The 15,884-nt window shown below is 33.3% G+C and overlaps 1 protein-coding gene across 3 annotated transcripts in view; it reads right to left on the reverse strand.

Annotated features, from left to right (window-relative positions):
• Positions 1–15,884, reverse strand: part of CSMD3 (CUB and Sushi multiple domains 3) — an 872,847-nt gene that overhangs the window by 750,168 nt on the left and 106,795 nt on the right. For all 3 annotated transcript variants that reach the window (XM_036338167.1, XM_036338166.1, XM_036338165.1), the window contains exon 3: positions 4,890–5,002. In XM_036338167.1, coding sequence (XP_036194060.1) covers positions 4,890–5,002 — 113 coding nt within the window. The remainder of the gene's footprint in view (positions 1–4,889; positions 5,003–15,884) is intronic.

Consider the following 15,884-nt stretch of genomic DNA (forward strand, 5'->3'; position numbering starts at 1 on the left):
TCGTTGAGCTCAATCCTGGCTTCTATACATGACTTTCTGAAGTTGATTAAGGTCTACCACAAATCTAGAAGGATAAGAAAAAAGTGTGCTGATCAAAGAGGTTTGTGTAGGGCAATCTGAGCAGAGGAGATGGAGATTGAAGGTAGAATAGCTTAAAAAGCTTAGTACTAGTCTATGTAGAAATGTAAAGGGTTCATGTGACTGTTTCATGAATTGAGGCAAAGAGTGGTGGGAAACAAGGCTGGAGATCTATCTAGTTTCAGAGGTTGTGTATGCCACACTGTGCAGAAACGCGAAACATTTAAAATGCCTGCCTTCATTTCTAAAAACATTTATAGTGTTCATAGTACGGTTGAAGCTTTGTTGTGAGCACAGTTGAAAGTGATGTATGTCTTCCTGGATAAATGATGTAGAACAAGTAATCAGTGTTTGTGTATACCCAACCAAATCCACATATTTATTATAACTGTCTTTTCATTCCATTTTAAAGATAATATTTAAGGAAAAGGCTGATTTGTGTCATTCTCTGGATTGGGATTTTGAACACTTCCAACTGTTTAAATGGAAGAGAAGACACTCATGATTTAGCAAGAAGGTCACTGTAGAATTAGGATGTTTCAACTCCTAAGTAGGCTGACTCTATGGAATCCTAAATGCAAAAGACTTGAATTTGATCAAGAAGCAAAAAATGTGTTCACATATATGATATCTCCTTGCACTGTCTTTTTAAAAAATATTTCTCATTTATTCGTGAAAGTGTTTAAGATAAAGATTCATTTACTTCTTTTATGAATCTAACCTGCCTTTATTGCCAGCAAACAATGTATGTAATTTTATTTTAAATTTATCTTCTCACAATTCAACTATCTTGCCAGGAGCATAATTCACTTGATTCTAAGTTGTGAGCTCTTCATTAAATTCCATCCTGCAGTTTAAATTGTTAGAGCTTAGGAATTAAAACTAACCCCTGAAATTAAAAACACTAAAATAATTTGATGTTTTCAAGATAAACATTTAATAAACATGTATGACAGGAAGCTGAATAGAATAGTAAATAGTATAAATATTCTTTTGTATGTTAATTATTTTAAAGGACAAATAGCTCTAGCCAGTTTTGCTCAGTGGATAGAGTGTGGGCCTGTGGACTAAAGGGACATGGGTTTGATTCAGGTCAAGGGCACATGCCTGGGGTTGCAGGCTTGATCCCCAGTGGAGGGTGTGCAGGAGGCAGCCGATCAATGATTCTCTCTCATTGTTGATGTTTCTATCTCTCTCTTTCCCTTCCTCTCTGAAATCAATAAAAATTAATTAATTAATTAATTAATTAATTAATTAAAAAGGACAAATAATACATAGGTCACATATTATATACAAAAATGTATTGAAACTTTTATAATACATATTGTTTCAATACACAATGTTTTCAGTAATTCTTATTTTTGTAATGCTCTTTCATACTAAATTCTATGTGGTTACATCCATTTAACTATAAATGGAATTTTTTTATAGTTATATATAAAAATAAGTCTCCAAAATGTATACAATTTACATCTTCAGGGCATTTAGAAATATTTTTACATTAAGGTTATTGCTTTGTTAAATCCCTGCTCATTACAATTTTTTAAAATTTTTTAGTGTGAGAAAAAAACATAAAATATTTAGCACTGTGACTGGCTGAAAAGAAATTACTCATTAAATAATACCTAACAGTAACAGTGTCATTAGCCAGATAATTCTAATGCATGTAGTCCGGTGTTGGCAGTTTGACAAACACCGATAAATGCACAAATATCATTAATAAATAGCATTCTCATAAATCCTAATCCATAAGTACAAAGTCTTGGGAAAGTTTTTAAAAATGAAGAAAATAATACATTATTATGTAGAGGGAGATGAAAAAAAAATAAATGAGATTTAGACATTAGGACCATCTTGAAATTAAAAAAAAAAAAAGGATGCAAGGATAAATGTAGAGGAAATGTCCAGATTAGAGGATTAATTTTACTGTAGCATGGGTAGGGTACAGATTTGTAGTTTGAGGTAACTGTAGGTGATAACCTGGATCCAAAATGTGAGGGTTGAGGTGGGTATTGAAGAGCAGGCTTGATTTTAGAGTCTGTTCCATGCTTCTATGTCTCTAGATATATTTTGCTCATCAGTTTATTTTGTTCGGCAAGGCTAGAAAGGTGCATAGGAAGAGATCAGCCAAAGAACTTGTATGCACAGATGCATAACCCATGGTTACAGACAATAGGGTGGTGAAGGTCTGGGGCAGGCGGTGGGGAGGGACTAGAAGGGGTCAATGGGGGGAAAAAGAGGGACATATGTAATACTTTAAACAATAAAAATTTTTAAAAGGGCAGCCTTTGAAATTTCAAACTAAGTTTTCTGGACTTCACAATCAATATACCTGTTGGCTTTTATAGCATCATTGACCATGGTTAAAGAATGAATGCTCATAGCTACCGTATGCCCTCTGTAAAGTGTTACATAGTGTTGTGCCTGGTGTGGTAGGACAAATGAAGACAACCACCACCCTCTCCAGAAAAAAAATCTCTGGAACCTGTTAATATGTTATGCTACATGGCAAGAAGGATTTTGCAGCTATAATAAAGAAAGATTAGTCTTGATTACTCGGGTGGGCCTCATGCAATCACATAAACCATTAAAAGCTGAGAAATACTTCCAGCTGAAGTCAGGTATGTAGAGGGGGACAAGCGAGAAGATAGTAGAGAGATGTATCAGAAGAGGAAGGCAGGGAGACTCCAAGTATAAGAGGGACTCAATGCTCCAGTGTTGGCTCTCAGATGTAGGACTCAAGGAAGAGAGGCTAAGGAAGAGAGAGGCCTGTAGGAGCTATGAGCAATAGATTCTTACAGTCTTCTGACAAGAGCTCAACAAGCTGACATTTTTATTTCAGCCTTGGAGACCCTGAGCAGAGTAACTGGCAGAGATCAAGCAGGACTTCTTGTCTACAGGATGTGAGATAATATATTTCCATTGTTTTAAGCTGCTAAACTTGTGGCCATTTGTTATGGTAGCAATATAAACCTAACAGACATAGTAAAAGATACCCATCACAAATCAATACCTGAAGATTCTGCAGCATGAGAGCCAATCCCTCAATTCTACCTGGATACCTAGTACCTTATATTTTAAGTCAGGAACTCCCATGCATACATTTAAATGTCCCAAAAACATATGAGTCCATTTCACTGAAGCACAAATGTCAGGCAGAAATTTAATGTTGCATATGTAGAAACAATGGGGAGCCTTAAAAATATATTTTAATGTATTTCATAAAACTTTACTGTCAAATCAGAAAACACAGCAATGTCGTAAGTCATCTTCCAAGTTGCTACATTTTCAGCATACCTATTGCTTACCGAAACAATAAACTAACCTAAAATAACTTTATATGTACATGCACAGAAACAGATTTTCTAGTAAGGAGTCTTTAATAGAAAACTATTGCATTACTAACTCTTTCAATGTTGCCAAAATTACCTTAATTAAAATTAAACCTTTGTGTTTTAAACTATGAATTAAGTTGCTACGATAAAAATATTCAACTAGGGTAAAAACACCTTAAAATAATGATTCTGACTATCACAATGGAGGAAATGAAAGTGTTGGGATGCATCCTCCATTGCTAGACAAAAGAGTTAAGTAATGTGTTAGGTACAAAACAGTGCTGAACACTGCTGCAACAGGGGCATTACCTATTTAAGATGGGAAAAGGACAAAACACTTTTACTCAATTGTTTGCTAGGGGGTATTTTTATTTTCTACTGAGAAAGGTAGCACTAGGTAAAACGTTCAGTTTAAAACCTGCCCCACATGCAAACTGCTAACCTTTATCCTAAAGCAATTCTATTTTATATAAGGTTGTTTTCTAGTGTGTTTTTTAAACGTATCATATTTTGAATTATCCTATGCTTTACGTTTTTGTACTTATGACAATATCAGATCTGTTGTGATAGAGTTCTGGGTAGGTGGGTTGGAATCTGATCTACTATTCCTATGAGTAAGGCAGGGGCTGTTACCTAAACTAGGTGTGAATTTTATTGTCACATCACATACGGAAAAAATTACAAGTCCGTGACCTCTATCTGAAAGCCTCAGGATAGATTATTTTGCCATTGGAATATTTTCACAGTTTAAAAAGAAAAACATGCAGATTCTATACATTCTTAAACACCCTCAGCAGAGCCTGGGTTACCACCCCATTATCAAACAATATTTCTGCAGTAAACACGTGAATTCCCACACTATGTGAGATCAATAAAGGTGATGTGTCCTCCAGTCAGTTCAAGTCATGTTTTGATGCCAAATGAATTTGTACCCAACCTCTAAATTAAAATCTTCAGTATCAAGAACTTTTTCATTTTCTTCTTTGTTGTTAAGGGATTCTAGATCCCTGGGTTTGGAAAGGTTGGTTTACAACAGGAGATGTTAACTCTGTGTCTTAGTTCTTGACTTGAACTTGCAGAGAAGACAGGTGATTTGTTTAATTTTTGGCAGAGAGGCAAAGCTCAGAGGGGTCAGGGTGGAGACCATGCTGCCTGAATCTCTCATCACACATGTTATTCTCACATTTTATTCCCTTTTGTTAATCTCTAACCCTATGATGATTTCATGGTCTCATTTCCTAAGAGTTCAGGGAAAGACTGTTCTATGTCTAGGCAGACTTCTCTGAAGCATTCAGACCCATCAATTCCAGCATTTTATTCTATTTTAATGGTGAGTAATAAAGCGATCCGGCAGGATTTGAGGTAACAGGATGAACTGTATCTTTCTTCCAGGTGATGCTTCCATTTCCACCCTGGAGAATTTCTTTATGACTACATTAGACTGTGTGGTGGTCCTTTTGTATTATCATCACTTACCTTCATAATATACTTTAAACCCGTGAGCACTAACTGCAAAATCACTGGTCAAACGTAGCGAGAACACAGATTTGGTACTTGTTACTGGTGGTGGCAGATGGAATCCTGTTAACCTAAAAACATAAAGGAATTAATTGTTAGCGTCTCAGACATTTTAACTAATAGGGTTCAAAGAGCATTAGAGTAATTTCATCATACCCCCTAGCTTTGTATAAGTATGTATATACATATATATATATATATATATATATATATATATATATATACATTTGTATGAATTTATGACATGTTGATTAGATCTCACTTATCAAAAGCAATTACTGTAAATATATGTAAATATAATTTATTATTTATTTATGTATATGTACACAGTACTGTTTATTGTATCTATCATATTCATCATCTATATGAAAATAATTGATTAATTCAAACTTTGGGAAATGAATTGTGAGAGTACGTGTTTGTGCATATTTTATGCTGCTGATTTTAACAACTGAGCATTTACAATTTTGTCAAATAATTTATTGCTCTAATAGTTAAAAATGTATGTAAAAATGGGAAATATTTAGTGAAATTTAATGCTGAAATTAGAGATGTGCTCTAATTATGAAATCTTGCAATTGAAATTTCTAAAAATGAGAAGTGATTTTGTTTTTATCAGATTCTAAAATTCCAGTAAGTTCTATTACAATTTCATTAAATTTTGATTAATATTGCATATGCTTACATAATAAATATTTACCATCTTACCCATACTTTATCACTTATCCAGTTAATACTTTATTGCATATAATTACAAGCTCAATTATATATAAGGTAATTTACAATTGACACTTCCAAAAGAAAAATTTTTAAAATGCACATTCATGGAATAGAATGTTCCTAAAACAAATGAAGATACATAATTTTTATTTCTATGAATTATTTTTTTCTCATTTTAGTTATTACATAAAATTGTATGCAATAGAATTATATTTTTACATACTTCGTTTTTTAAAATCAAAATTAAATGTGTAAGATCAATCTATGCTGAAATCATCTTATATTTTCATTACTGTACAGCAGTAGTTCTCAGCTTTGTCTTAGGTCTGCTTACATTATAAAACATTATTGAGAACCCCAAAGGGATTGATTTTGTGGAGTAGATATGCCCTATTTCAATTGAAGCTGAGAAAATTTTAAAGGTATATTTATCCTTTCATTTTCAAATAATCTACCACCACAAGTTAATTCTTTACGTGAAAACTCAGACTTCATTATTGAGAACAAATCCTGGCAGTTGTTTTCCCTGAAGGAACAAGTCAGATTCAAGTTTTTAACCCTAATATGAGGTGACAGGAGATTTGACTTTGGGTGGCGGGCATATGGTCCTATATACAGAGTTTGTACATTAGTAATCCACACATGAAACCTATATTGTAATGCTGAGTAATGTCACCCCAATTAAATTTTAAAAATAAAATGTAAAATAAATAAATATAAATAAATAAATAATTAGAAAGGAAACATATCCAAATACTCAAATGCGGCCAACAGTAATATATGTTAGTCATTCCTTTAAGTAAACAGTTTGTTCCATGAAAAAAAGTGGTTAGTTCAATGGACAGCTCGATCATATAACTTTTTCTTTGGGACAACCATCATATTTTGGCAGACACAGGCAGGATTTTTTGCATACTTTTCATTTTGTCACACAAGTCATTGAAAACAAGGGTACTAGTGGGTGGATATTTAATGAAATAATTATAGCTTTAACAGGACCTTTCTTAAGTACAATAGGATTGTTTTGTTTCATTTGCACTTTGGTAGGCTATCATAAAGAATTCAGTGGCTAGTGAGTACTAGTATAGTGTGAGGTCACCAATTCAGATTCTTTAATGCATGAGCAGTTTTACCCATTATTACTTTTGTAACAGGAAAGCAAATGTCAGCACAGTGATACAAGTGAATAGTGTATCCGTATGATTATAGAAATATTTTTGATCTAGTGAGCCTCCTAAAAATGTCCCAGGACCTTCAAGCATCACGTTTCGAGAACCACTGCTGCATGGGAATTCATTGTAATAGAGATACCACACTTCATTTACGCGTCCTACTGTTGATGGACGTTTGGGTTGTTTAGAACTTGTCTGCTGTATTTTCATCAACACCTTTGGTAAAAGTTCACTGATACACACTTATGTAGCAGTTTCTCTAGAGTATAAAAGCATTTAAAGCTTTGGATTTTCTTATGTTTGCTGCAGAAGCTACATCCCATGGTTTAGAGCTATATTTCTTCAATTATAAACACACGAGTTGCTTAAGCTATATTTTGTTACCAGTGTATAACTCATTTGCATTATAGATAGATAGCATTTTCTGTATGAATTTAATCCTTTGAAGTTCACTGAGATTTGCTTTATGGGTCAGATAGTGTAAATGTTTTATTATGTGCCTGGTTTTCTTATAAAGAATAAGCATATTATTCTCCTACTCCTAATCCAAATGACCACAAACTTACTAGTAAACAACACTCATCATTATCACACAGTTATGTAGGTCTAGGCAGAGGGTAGCTCAACTGGTTCTCTGCTTAGAATCTCACAAAGGTGGAATCAAGGGGTCAGCTGGGCTGCATTGCTTTCTGGAACCACTGCAACTCCACTTCCAAGTTCATAAGGCTGTTGCCAGAATTCAGTTCCAAGCAGCTGTTGGACTGAGACCCTGTCTCCTTGTGGGCTTTAACTTGCGGTTATTCTCAGTGGGGTTTTCTCAGTGTTTAGAGATCGCCTGCATGCCTTGCTCTGTGGCCCTGTCCCTTCATCTCCAGAGTCAGCAAAGGCAGTCCAAGTCCTTCTCATTCTTCAAATCTCTCTGGTCTCTCCTCCTACCTCACTTCTGAATTATCACTTCTGCCTCTTCTCCCTTCAGCGTAAGAGAGTTCTCTGCTTTCAGATTCCCATGTAATTAGATTGTGTTCCCATTGATGGCTCAGGTATCTCCCTATTATGATATCTGTAATATGAATTCCATTTTCAAAGTTCCTTTTTGCTATGTGAATACCATATTCACAGGTTCTGTGGCAACCATTATCCTGGGACTATTGCTCTGCCAACAATATGGGTGTTTAGCATTGGCTGTATTTTTTAAATCTGATCTACTAGTTATTTAAAGGGATATGATGAAAGCTCCTAATATGTCCATTTCAAAATATATGTTGGTGCTACACTATTAAACGTATAAAGGTTTAATTTATTTTATTTCCTGGTGAATTAAATGTTTTGTCTTAAACTTCCATTCTATTTCTAATAATAATGTGATCCTAAAATTTATCTTAAATCAACGTACAACTTCCATTTATTAGAATTTGTTTAGCACATCTTTTTCCTTCAATCCTCTGATATCCTTATTTTTTTTAAATGTATCACTTATAATCAGAATATACTTGGGTTATACTTTTATATGCATAAAAGATTATATGTTTATAATTTAATCTTCTAATATTGGTCTCTTTGTTTATACATATGTTCAATGAACTATAATATCCATAAAGAAGAGTGCATAAATCAAAAGTATATATACTGCTGAATTACACAAATTAAATATATTTCATATAAAAAATAAAATATTGTGCCTGGCCGGTGTGGATCAGTGGTTGAGTGTCAATCTATGAATCAGGAGGTCCCGGTTCAATTCCCAGTTAGGGTACATGCCTGGCTTGTGGGCTCGGTCCCCAGTAAGGGGTGTGCAGGAGGCAGCTGATCAATGTTTCTCATCATCGATGTTTCTGTCTCACTCTCCCTCTCCCTTCCTCTCTGAAATCAATAAAAACATTTTTTAAAAAAATATTGCAAGGAATATTGAATACCTGCTAATGTTCCTTCCCATTTGTTACTATCTCACTCCTCTCCAAAGATTACCATTATCCTGAATTCTACAAAACAAATTAGTTATGCATGTTTTAGAGCTTTATATAAATGAAATTATACAATAAAATTATTTTGCATATGCCTTTTTTGACTCAACATTATGTTTGTACTTTTATAGCCTTACTATGGAATTTAACTTTTATGGCTATATAGGATTATATTTTATGAATATACTTTAATTAATTTATCCATTCTAATGTAGGTAGAATATTTTTACAGTTAAGGTCTTTTATGAATAATACTGCCATAAAAACTACTATAATTTTTTTAGCATATATACATATTTCTATATATCCAGTAGTGAAATTGCAGGATCATTGGTAACTAATTAGCTGTTAAATAAATATTTTTCTAGATATTTTTCAACTTTATATTTTAATAAACTGATGTAAAAATAAAATAGTTCCCACTGTGATTAAGTTCAAATCTTGAGAAGAAGGAAATACTCTAGAATAGATTATCTGGATGGGTCCAAAGTAGTAATCCAAGGGGTCTTTATTAGAGGGAGGCAGGAAGGTCAGAGGAAGAGAAGGAGATATGATAATGGAAGCAGAGGTCCGATGCCATTACTGGCTTGAAGATGGAAGGGGACCAGAAGCCAAAGAATGACAAACAGCCTCTACAAGCTGGAAAAGGCAATAAACAGATTCACTCCTAGAATCTCCAGGAAAAATGCAGCCATGCTGATGCCTTGATTTCAGCCAAAACTCATTTTGGCCATCAGCCTTCAGGTCTCCAAGATAATAAATTTATGTTGTCTAAGCCACTAAGTTTGTGGCAATTTTGGCAGCAGCAATAAGAAACCAATGCACAGCTCTTTGGGGGGCTCTGTAATATAATTTTTAAGCTTCTAAAATATTAGTTTATGCAATAATTGAAAATAGAAGCTGCATGGAACCTAGTGAACACTGAGACCCACGTTGTTATTGTACAACACAAGCAGATGCAGAGCCCATCAGTATAAAACTTATTTGAATATAACTTAAAAAAATATCTCTATGTAGGTAAAACATGCAAGTTTATACTCATACTAGAGGATACAAGAAACTGGGAAAAATTAAACAACTTGATCAAATTCACAATAGAGTCGTGTCTAAGACTATAACTTATTGTGTCCCATTTTCTAGTGAACACCCTGTTCATTCTCTTTGGCACATTAATGAAATAAAAAACTGAACTTTTAATGTACACATAAACATAAAAATTATTTTATATGCAAGCTCAGATTTTTACACTCACTTCAATATGTTAAATAGTCCAATATTTTTAGACAGAATTTAAAAGACTTTTACTATTAAATTTTCCAAGATGGTAGAGGACACATAAACACAAAAATTCTTTTATATGCAATCTCAGATTTTTACGCTCACTTTGATATGTTAAGTAATTCAATGTTTTTAGACAGCATTTAGAAGATTCTTACTATTAAATTCTCAAAGATAATAGAGAAAGATAATCTGAAGATTATTTTCCTTTTTTTTAAAATCTAGTTTTCTGAAGTTGTCTTTAAATAACCAGCTGTACTATCTTGTATAATGGGATATTTAATTTTTTATTTCAGTAAATAAGGGAAGATTTACTTTTTTTTTAATATATATATTTTATTGATTTTTTACAGAGAGGAAGGGAGAGAGACAGACAGCCAGAAACATCGATGAGAGAGAAACATCCATCAGCTGCCTCCTGCACATCTCCCACTGGGGTGTGCCCGCAACCCAGGTACATGCCCTTGACCGGAATCGAACCTGGGACCCTTCAGTCCGCAGGCCGACGCTCTATCCACTGAGCCAAACCGGTTTTGGCAGGGAAGATTTACTTTTAAACTTATTTTTTAATAGTTGTAGTATTATGAGGATTTGCTCCTATTTTACTCCCTCCTGTAATACAATGCTTGATTGATTTGAAATTAAGCTCTTTCAGTTATGAATTCCTTTAGTTACTTTCCTTACAAGGCTCCATATTACAATTTAATATTTATGGGTATGACTATTTATTAAGCATGTCTCTTTCTCCTTTGGACATGAAGTTTTGTCAAGTCAATGCCTACAACTCACTAGTTTATAACCAGTGCTTTCATGAAAAGCATACCTGTGAAAGGTCCTCAATAGATAACAGTTAAATTAATGAATTGGAGTGGTAGGAGAATGTGAATGGAGTCAGAACACTTTCTTTAACAAACCAAAACATTGTCTTTTTTAAACAGTATTCTCAAAAATGATAAGAATGTAAAATAAAAATTAAAAAATCAGCCCTAGCTAGTTTAGCTCAGTGCATAGATCAGCAGTCCATGGGCTGTAGGGTCCGGGATTTGATTCCTGTCAAGGGCACACACCTTGGTTGCAGGTTCAATCCCTCGCAGGCTGCCCCATCATGGTACCTGCAGGAGGCAACCAATCCAAACACATAGATGTTTCACTCTCTCTGTCTCTCCCCTTCCCTTTCACTCTGAAAATCAATGGAAAAAATATCCTTGGGTCAGGAAAACCAAAAGAAAAAATCAGAAACAGACAACAGTATTGAAAGGACAGTGAGTAGAGGCAGAAGAGGGTAAAGGGAGATAAATGGTGATGTAAGGAGATTTGACTTTGAGTGGTGCATGATGCAATATACAGTTAGTATATTATAGAGTTGTACACTTGAAACTTGTATCATTTTATTAACCAATGTCACCCCAATAAATTCAATTTAAAAAAGCCATAGCATATTTCTGCTTATAATGAGATTAAAGGAAAATAGACATGAGAAATGGTAAACACAGATGAGAGAGAGGCTTTATTTAACAATAAAAGTGGTAACATTACCAAAATCTCAGAATTTTGTGATTGTTAAATAAGAGAATTCATGTGGAATGGCCTAGTATATTTTCAGGAACATAAAAAATAGCCACTAAAAATTAATTTTATTAGTGATATGTCTCAAAACCCACTGCCCTTTTGTCTAAACCTGGCATGCAGTGGCTGAGACAAATTGTATTATAACACCAGCATTTTCACAGAGATTTATCATGACTTACGATAAGATTCTTGGATATGAGTTATCTTACAATTTTACTTTAGTTATACAGTTCTCAAAAATGAAACAGGTGATACACAGGGAATTCTCTGCTGAAACAAACTATTAACCTACTTAATTTCAAAATGAATGAGCAGAACGCAGGAACAAGTAGATATTTAAAGTAATGACTGTTCTGTGAGAATAAATCATGCGTACCCTATTGATATCTGGGTACATGAAGCACAGCAAATAATTCATGGTTATGTCAAGATGGAAGTAATTGTACTATTAAAGAAAAAGATGACCATGGCCATATTTGAATAATTAGATCATTTGCTGAGAGTAAATGATCTGAAGCTTCTCTTCAAATACAAAATTCCCGGAGAGGGCATCATGTTGAGAAAGGCAAATTCACAATGTTAGGACCATGTGCTATGCATAGCTCTAGATATGGAAATTGAATAGATGCTGATATACATATGGATATAGATAGGGATCGGGGGAGATAAGGATATGACTTTGAACATAATAAACATATAGATAAATAGGTAAGCAGCCAGAATTCATTTCCACTCTTTTCAAATCTTTCCACTGTATTCAAGTGCCTTTAAATCTTAAAACTACACTTGCCAGAATATCTCTCATTATCAGTGGTGTTCTCCATTATATTTTACCAAAGAACACACTTCCATAAAATTTGGCGTGTAAGTTAAAAGTGTCAGCCATCATTATGTCTTGGCAGGTAAGTGCATGGGCTGCAGTGTGTGAGAAAGTGAGATTATTCCACAAGCTTACCAGAATTCTTCTTTAAATAATTGTTTTGTTGCTACAAACAATTGAACTTATCACTGGTGTTTTTCTACAATTTCTACAAATTGCTTATTTCCTGAAAGCTAGTGTACATTCTCTCTGACACTCATGGTCCAACCTTAAATTGGGAATTTTTATTATTAAATATGTTATGCTTTAAGTATTTCCATGTTTTTCTTTTTTGTTTGAACTCCAAGGGATGCACAAGGGCTAAGAAACCTCTATTCAACAAAGAAAACAGCTTGAGAATATCCTCAACTCATCTCTACAGTCACTCCATCTACATAAAATTCATTTTTTTTTAGTGGTGTTGAAATTTCATCTGCAAGATGAATATTTTATCCAGGAACCATACAATACAGTATGACTAGAAATTTCCTTCCAAATCCAACCTTTACAATTTCTTCTCTCTTTCTGTTGCAAATACTGCCCCTGCCTCCAGATCTTTTTTTAAGTCATTGATTCATTTATCTTTAAAGTTATACATGATCATAATTCCAAAGGCAATTTATTTGAACAACTGAGATACATGAAGTGCAGAAAAGCTATGTCAGTCAATTAATCAATGTCAGACATTTAAATCTATTTAACAGTGTCGCCAGCTTACATAAACACCTTCAATGTTAATGAACATATTATTTTCAACTTCCGGGGCTTTAGAAAGATGTTGAAGTTAGTGCTTATGAGCTTGGATTCTAAACAAATGGAAAAAGATATATTCTACTGCTTATCATCAATTTGATATTGAGTAAGGTACTATTCTAAAACAAGTAAGTATGAGTTTAATACTAGAAATTATCCCATGGCAATATTGTGAGTATTGAATGGGATATTGCTTGTAAAAATGTAACACAGTGCCTAGCACATGTTAAATATTATTTCCACCATAAATTGATAATGAACCTACCCAGGACTCATTTAAATAGCATAAACACATTAAGTGATCACTCTTGGGTGAATTACCGGGAGTAAATCTCAATGTTGCCATGTACTATTTTGTGGCGTTGGGCAGGTTACTTCCCTCTCATTCTGTTTTCTGTCAAAATGTAGATGAAAATCTTTATGACCTACCCTTTAAAGTCTTGTCAGTTTTAAATATGCTAATGCTAGCATGTCACTTGGAACACTGGCATTTAGAAAGCAGTACATGCATAGTTGCTACTATTGCTATCCACTCTTGATGGCAGATGTGAGAATTAGAAAATTCTCTCACACACCTATCAGATTTTCTTCTTGTGGCACCAATTATTGATACTTTTAATAAATTTGGATTATTTGAACAAGTGTAATCCTTCAAATATGTTCTGTTATGCTCTTCTATGTTGTTGTTGTTTTTTTCTTTCCTCTAATTTAGCATTTCAAGACTCATGTATTTAAATTAGTAAAGACTGATTACATGTTGTTTGCTTAAGGTAAACTTAAGGCAAAACTATGAAAAGAAAGAGATGAGAGAATTATTACAACCCAACCATTAATAAAGCTTCTCAATTAGACAAAGGAAGAGAAGGAGGAAGAGTGGGAGAGAGGGAGGGAGGAAGAGTCAAAGAGATGAAGAGACCAGCCTTTAGGAACACACAATTCCTGAGACTGGAGCCAATTTGATTCCCCTCAACCTTGAGATCATTTCGGTACATTTCAAAGACATCTAACAGACATTTTATACACATGGGAATTTTACTTTCTTTCTTAATGGGCCATCTACATTCAGTAAGAAAAAAAACATGACTTTAAAAATGTATACTTTGCATTCTTCCATATTGACAATTCTTTGTTTGAGCCAGTTATGCAATGCACATCAATAAGAATTAATGGCTCTTTCTATTCCCAAAAAGGAAATATAGCAAAACTATATTATTTATATGACTAATTTATATGACTAATATTACTTATCTATGTATTTAAAACATGTGTATATTAGAAGTATGGAATTTTGTCTATTTATTCCAGGCATAAAAGGCTTTTTTCAAAAGAGAAATGACTGCACATTCAATGTCCCTAAATAGATATAGGAGATGATATATATATATATATATATATATATATATATATATATATATATATATATAATATAGATAGAGATAGATAGATAGATAGATAGATAGATAGATAGATAGATAGATAGATAGATACAGTATATATATAATGTTTGGATTCTATATTCTTTGTGAGATGTTCCAGTCATGAAGACAGATTATAACTGTTATCAACCTAAAATGATTATAAGAAAGATTTTGAGATTCTATGCCACCCACCAGTTTTATGGGTTTATATAAGTAGGAAATGCATTAAGAAGTAGTATTATGTGGTACATAAAAGAGAACACTGCAATTGTAGAGGTTTAAATATAGCTTTATGGTGATAAGCATTGAAGATGTTATGATAAAGATACTATACAATTTGACTTCATCTAAAATTCAGGAAAGTGGTGACTTTTTCAGAAATTTTGGTTCTGTTTAACTTTTTTAAAAATATACATATATATATTATTGATTTTTTATAGAGAGGAAGGGAGTGGGATAGAGAGTTAGAAAAATCGATCAGCTGCCTCCTGCACCCCCATACTGGGGATGTGCCCGCAACCAAGGTACATGCCCTTGACCAGATCGAACCTGGGACCCTTCAGTCCACAGGCCGATGCTCTATCCACTGAACCAAACTGGTCAGGGCCTGTTTAACTTTTTAATCCCAAAGCTATTAGATAGACGCAATTGAGAACATAACCACTCTTACAATATGTACATAGCCATTAATTATACTCACTATGCCCAAAACCACTTTATCTTATAAATTTTCATAACTCTCATATAAATATATATATATATATATATATATATATATATATATATATATATATACACATATACATATATATAATACATACACACAACTGGTGAATACATAGCACCTTATAAACTTTCTCTAGTCATTTTAGGCTAAATAAAATTTTGATCTTTCTTCATTGGAATACATTATGGAGAAAAAGTAATATGAGAATGCAATGACATAGAACATATGTACAGTCATTTGTCTACCTAATTAATTAGTGAATTTAGACATGATTTATGAACTAATTTAGTGTTATCAAATGAAAATTTTAATGTCAAGTGCAAAATCATTCAGTCCATTAATCTGTTATTTTAAAATAATCATAATTCAGATCCAAACATTTTTAATTGGACTAGTTAAAATTAAATTATAAATTACTTATATACTGTTATGAGATGTTTTACTGTATATAAAGCATTTTTAAAAAATCTTTTGCATTGTCAAGATAAAACAATTG

Source organism: Myotis myotis, unplaced genomic scaffold (assembly GCF_014108235.1).
Source record: "Myotis myotis isolate mMyoMyo1 unplaced genomic scaffold, mMyoMyo1.p scaffold_m19_p_16, whole genome shotgun sequence".
Classification (NCBI taxonomy): Eukaryota; Metazoa; Chordata; class Mammalia; order Chiroptera; family Vespertilionidae; genus Myotis; species Myotis myotis.